The following is a 6587-nucleotide window of genomic DNA, read 5'->3' as shown; positions in this document are numbered from 1 at the left end:
ACCCCCCCGCCTCGGCGGCCCTGTCTGGCGGCGAAGGTTGCCTGTCCCCTGCGCCTCCAGAGAGCCTCGGGCCTGTGAAGGGGGCTCCCTGTTGAAAGAAGAGAAACCTGCCAAGCCGCGGCTCTCTCTTCAAAAATTATTCCCGTAATTATTCAAAACAGTTTATATTTAGGCACTTGTGCGCTGCGGTTTCTGCTCTTCTGCTCATTCGTCTGGTTTATTCTTGAAACGTTTTCAGCAGTTTATGTACTCGCCTTTCATCTTAGGTTTACTTTATAAACTCTTGGCTGACAACTATCCCTACCTGGTCTTCAGGGGATACTGCAATGCCCAAGAGAAAAAAATTAACAGATAACACTAGCAAATGGCTGCTTATGTTTGTCTGGCATAATAGTTACAGAATTAAACTTGGATTACACTGTAGGATTTGTTGCTGATTTGCTATTGGGAAGGGAATATTGCTGAAACATATAAAAAAGGGTGAACTTTAACTCCTGAACATTAAATGTTTTGTTTCCACTTTTTAGGAGGAAGCATTAATATTAGGAAATGGCAGAAGCAGTTTTTCATCCCCCAAGAAGGAAAAGAAGAGTTTTTGAGTCATATGAGTCTCCCTTTCCTGTGGATGTAGGTGGGAAGGATTTCAGAATATGCCAGGCTGAGATCATTAACAACAATGTTATTGTGAGGAACCCTGAAGATATTGAACAGCTCTATAACAAGGTGCTGTACCCTGTTTGCACAGTATTTTTAGTGTTTCAAACGTAGGTAAAGCAGAATACTTGTTAAAATCTGCCTGCCTTTATGCTTTCCTTCCCCTTCAGCCTCCAGTAATCCTCCATCTCTCTCTCCTCTCCTGAAATCAGTACAAAACATCAATGTTGTATCAAATGTGAAAAGTATTTTGTTCTTATCCCAGCAAATAAATTTTGGAATGAAGTGACATTGTGAGCTAAAAAACATCTGCAAAAACTTCATGTTTGTTATGTTTATTTCTCCTTTCAACATTTTATGCAACCTTGCAAAAGCATTTTCTTGTTTTTAAAGCTCAGGAGGCTGGAATATTAATGTTTTATAAATGCTTGTATAATTCTTTTAACTTCAGAGCGATTTCTTCCTGAGTAAAATAAGCTACATTAAGCCTTTTATGTCTGAGTACCATTTCACCACCATTCTTATGCAGCAGCTTTATCCATCTCTTTGTTTTCTATTACGCATTGTCACAGCGTTGATACACAGGTGCTTTCTTCTGCATCTGCGTTCAGAAGTCTACTTGGAGGTGTCAGCTGACAAGTATTTAGGATTGAGGAAAAAGACCCAACACCCTCCACTGGTTAAATCTTTGAGTGCAGGTGTTTAATACTGAACTAGCTATCAGAACCTAAGCAACAAGCTTTAGGCAAAGCTTAAATGCTGCAGAATTTCAGTAATTTTTTTCAGCTGATCTTGGCAGTCAACATGGTGTAATTTGGAAAGAAACTAGGTTTTGTGTCATGATATAATAAGGATTTTCCCTTTTCTTTGAAGGGCTATTTTGGAAAAGGTATCCTTTCAAGAAGTCGACCGGTATACAGCATTTCAGATCCTTCACTGGTTACTAAGTGGCAAGGTAAATCGTGTCCATTTGTATTTCCATCACTATCCTAATAGTACTTTTAACTTTTCTTCACTCATTGAGGATATATGTTTATAAATTACACACAGAAAAATAATCTCTCTACTGGGTCAGATCAAGGATCTCTCTCTCCCCATACCTGATGATGGCCAGTACAAGATGCCTAGGAAAAATACAAGAACAGGAAACATCTGTCGATAGCTCCTTAGTGCGCTCTCCTGGCCTTTACTGATTTGTTGCTTAGGAAGTCTGTAAGTAGAGGTATCATCCTTGGCCTTTTCTTCGTATAACTGGCCAGTTTTTCTTGGTTTTAATCTGTAGATTTTGGTGGCCATGAAATCATGAGGCGAGGATATGTGAAATTTTTAATCTGCTTATAGCCAATTACATCTAGTCTGCTCTTGGTTGTTTATTCATCTTGTCCATGTCAGTTAAGTCTCAGTAGACATCACTGGATTTTATCATATCCCTCCGTAACTGTCTTTTTACAGGAGAAAAAAAGTGTATTTAGTTGTTCCTCTTGTGCAGGCTGTTACCCCTGTACCTTTTCAAGTTCTGCTGTGTGCTTGAACACAAGTGGGACCAAAATGGCATAGAGTATTGAAGATGGGGGTAATTACTAGGCTGCAGATTACCTCAGTGAGCAAAATCACATGAAAACATTTTTATATTGTTGAAACAATGTATGATTTTTCCTTACACAGGTGCTAACATAAACATGCCTATGATCGCATCTAAAAAGTAAGTTAAGTTACATGAATTTATTCTTGGTTTTTTTGGGAAACAGATTATTTTATATTTTATCTTACTGGTTTTCAGATTGTTGGCTGTATAAATGATGATGATGACTTGCTTCTATTTCTTTTCTTTTTATTTCATTTATAAATCACATTAGAAAAACTACAAATAGAGTAGGTGGTATTCAGCATAGTTTTTCATGTAAGCTTGCAGGTATTAATTACTGAATAGAAGCCAAGATTGAGTGCATGCATAGTAGTATGGGTAATTAATTAATAATAATATCAGGCATAACAAACCTGTTTCTCAGCTGAGGAGGAGAAAGAGAGTTTCTGGGGCAGGCTACTTAAAATAACTTTCCCATTTCCTTATTGAATTATTATAGTGTGGGCTGAAGCACCTCTTGAACTTTAGTAATACATAAATGTTTTACTTTTTTTTTTTTTTTTTAAAGTCTCTATTAACATTACTAGTTTGTACATTTAGCAAAACAGAGTGTTGGACCACAGATTTATTTTGTTCCGCTTGAATAGGATATGAACTAACTGTTAAGAGCGTGCAAGTTAGTTACTCTGTTTGCTTTGATCTATGATAACTCTAAAAATTTTACGTTATTTAAATTTAAAAGTTATGCTCCTTCAGTCCTCAACTGTAGGTAAGACAAACAGTAGCAATGTTGCTACTACAGCTACTACAGTTACTACTACTTGTAGAAACACTTGTCATTCTTATTAGTCTACTTTGTGACTGCTTTATGTGCCAGCAAATACAGCTGAGCATCAATGAGAGTGTAATTACATTGCTGCAGAAAACGCATCATGATCTGTCTCAGTAGAGATCTGTAAGTGCAAATTATATGGTAATTAAATCATAGGACAGAGAGGAGTATTTTTTTATAACAAAAAGTACAGCACTGAATTATATAGCTTTATTATGAGACTTCAGAGTGACTTATATTTTATGTTGATACGTGAAATTTGCATTTAATTGTCTTTGTAGTTCTTCATTACCTGGTCTGTAATTGCTGTGTTAGGATATTGTTTTGGGAAATAAAGAATATTGTACTAGGGTTGTCCAGGTTTGAGTAAGGACAGCTGCACTCAGCTACCTGTAGCTTTCACAGAATGAAGATTGATGTCTTCAACTGGATATTAATGTTATCTTCCAAGGAGAAATAATTGAAGGGGCACTAAAAACTCTATCATAATTGAAAAATATTAGAAATATTTACAGCTTTCAGCTATTATCTCACTGATAGGATTATTGTTATTTCTCAGGAATGTGAGGGTTTTGCTAAAACTGAAGGTAGTTTCTTAAGATTTTTGAGCTGGTGTTTTTCCCATGCCATTGCTGTTTCAAAGATAGTTAAAACAGAGTTTTGAAGATACTGTTCTCGGTAGTTAGCTGTATAATAGATGACGTGTATGAGACCTCTATGCAAAGTCTTGTTGCGTATTTTAATCATGCAAGCTCTGATACCAAAATGTTTTGCAGGGAATTCAGGCTTAAGGCTTCCATGGGAGAAGGGAGTTTCTGCCTGGTGAAGTTCTTGCTTTTTGAAACTATATAGCACTAGTCCTCAATGCATGGTTCTTGGGCAACATGCGGTAACAGTGTTTGTTGCCACAGAAATTTAAAAGGCAAAACAAAGCCAAAGAAGGTAGCAGAATCTTGATGTTCAGTAATGTCGTCTGCAGCTTCCTGAAGACTGGAGTCTTGCTACATTGTGCATGCTTGTATTTTGCATAGCAGTTATTGGGGGGGTTTTCAGATTTGTTTTGTGAACTGTGCTGAATCTTCTTTTTTTGTAAGATATTAATTAAAGGATGTGATGCCCTAGAACTTGTCATTTATTTTACTTATTTACTAGGTACCAGTGTCATGTTCAGTGGGCTAAAAGTATTTTGCAAGAGCAAGGATTTGATGACTGCTCGGTTACCAAAATTCTTGAAGATTACACTAAACCTCTTGAGCTGCCATTTTTGGAAGAGGCTGGAGCTGAACAAATGGGTAATAGTTGCAACAGAATGGGCCCAAATACAGAAAATACAGAACTTTCCAGACAATCTTCTACAGATACTGGAAACGTACTAGCCCTAAGTCCTGAGAATCAGAATGAAGGCTACAAGAAAGCCCGTTTGGAAGGAGATCCAGTGTTGGATCCTGTGGCCGTATGTGGCTCTAAAGAACAGGAACAAGGTGACTTGAAAGAGATAGCTGAAGCGTCTTGCCAGAAGCATGGTTTTCCGGTGCATTGCGGCTGCAAGGCTAAGGAGAGCACTGAGCAAAGATCTTGTGAGATGATCAAGTCAAAAGAATGTGCTCCAGAATATGTATTGGTGCAAGAGGAAGAAGAAGGTAGCTTATGTCCTGAAGATGACTCTGCTCATGCACAAGAAAATGTAAGGATAAAGAGTATCCTAATCTTTTAGAAAAATTAGATCATCAGTGCTATTTTCAGTATTCAGTATTTTTTCCAGTTTAAAGTTTTAGTAATATAGTAAATTTTTCTTGTAGCTTGTCAAAAAGGAAAAACTAGTATGCAGAAGAAATCCATTTAGGATTTTTGAATATTTACAACTCAGCTTGGAAGAGGTATGTTTCAAGTACAGTACAAGTTGTTCTACTTTTAATCTGAAAAGCAAACATTAATCTATGTTACAACATAATTTAGTACCTGTTTCTAAAGTACAGGGTTCTTCTGTGTCTCCTAAGTATTTGGATTGTCTTAGTCATTAAACTTACTTTTAATAACCTGCGATAATTATATGATATGGTTAAAAAAAAATGTAGGATCCAATCCCATTCGCTTTAGATAAATAATCCCACTGACAAAGAGACCGGTGATAGGACTTAAGTATAGAAATACCAGGAATATAACATTTATATAAATCCTGCTTTGATTGTGCTGCTTCTAAATATATTCACGTTTGTTAGTTTTAACACAGTGCCTTCGGGAGACTACAGCACATGCGTAAGTTTTTTGTAGTGCTGTGTCTGTTGAAATGTAAAGGTCATGAAGACAAATCTCAAAGGAAACTTTCAGGCAACTTGTTTGTCTTGATGACATTAGGATTCTTGTATAAAATTAATTTGAGCCTTTGTTCTTGCATGGAGTATAAAATACAGGAAAAGTCTAGCTATCAGTTAAACTTATTCTGTTTATTTTTCAGGCTTTTTTCTTGGTGTATGCTCTGGGATGTTTAAGTATTTATTATGGTGAGGTAAGAGATTGGATTAATTTTGGATTACTGGGGATACCATTAGTTTGGATATGTTTTGGACTGAAATTTTTACCTACTATGGCAGTATTTTATGCTGTTAATTCTGAAGGAGGAAATACCAAACAGAGTAATTAGGAAGTTTTTCTTATAAGTAATTATATTTCTGTTTATGAAATACTGGTCTGAAAGTTTTATGTTTACCAAGGCAAATATAGTTAAGCACAGTCTTTCTGTAGAGAAAGGTTTTTGTTGTAACTTAGGCAGGAAATACAGGGAAAGCAAGTATGGGAGGAATAATATGGTGAATAGTCTCTTTCTCTCCTAAAACAGGAAAATTCCTTGGAATTTTAAGCATTAATCTATATCAAGCTACTGTTAATGTAATGACAAAATAATTGAAACCTATCAGATTTTCCTTTAAACAAGGGCATTATGGGACTGATTGTGAAATGTTAAAAAAAAAAACACTAAATGGAGCAACAGGTTTCTTATATTTAGGGATTCCATATTTTATTGCCCGAAGTTCATGCTCTTTGCAGTAGCCTGTGGTATTTGATGTTTGGCTGTTACACTCTCCTACACACAGTATTCTATATCTGCTTAATATTAATGTAGTCACATTAATGCCTTTGCTCGTGATTTTTAGGAGCCCCTAACTATTTTGAAGCTATGGGAAGTTTTCAGCGAAGTGAAGCCCAATTTTAAAACTACTTACATGGCGTATCACTACTTCCGCAGTAAGGGTTGGGTCCCCAAAGTCGGGCTGAAGTATGGAACTGATCTCTGTGAGTAGCTTCCTTAAAAAAATGGAATCGTTTGCAACTGACTTCTTTTCAGGCACTGCAAGACTCCCGTGCCAAAGATGAATGAGGAGCTGCGTGACAGGAGCAGACTTTGCTGCTTGCAGTTGGCAAAAGATGTTTTTGGCTAGACTATGGGTTAGCAATAAAGTTAGGATGTGAGTGGAAAACAACATCACATATCCAGCTGAAGAGATAGCTCGAAAGGCC

General features: G+C 36.6%; 1 protein-coding gene across 1 annotated transcript; it reads left to right on the top strand.

Annotated features, from left to right (window-relative positions):
* Nucleotides 1-549: 549 nt before the first annotated feature.
* On the top strand, nucleotides 550-6362 carry TSEN2 (TSEN2 tRNA splicing endonuclease subunit; the record flags this gene model as incomplete). Its single annotated transcript, XM_009585726.1, has 7 exons — nucleotides 550-723; nucleotides 1528-1609; nucleotides 2320-2356; nucleotides 4224-4755; nucleotides 4871-4948; nucleotides 5527-5577; nucleotides 6224-6362. Coding segments are annotated over exons 1-7 (1093 nt in total), but the record flags the coding sequence as incomplete, so codon positions are not given.
* Between the last annotated feature and the right edge of the window lie 225 nt (nucleotides 6363-6587).

This window comes from Fulmarus glacialis, unplaced genomic scaffold (genome assembly GCF_000690835.1).
Source record: "Fulmarus glacialis isolate BGI_N327 unplaced genomic scaffold, ASM69083v1 Scaffold43449, whole genome shotgun sequence".
Taxonomy (NCBI): Eukaryota; Metazoa; Chordata; class Aves; order Procellariiformes; family Procellariidae; genus Fulmarus; species Fulmarus glacialis.
The sequence above is the reverse complement of the archived record's forward strand: the minus strand, read 5'-3'. Positions and strand labels throughout refer to the sequence as shown.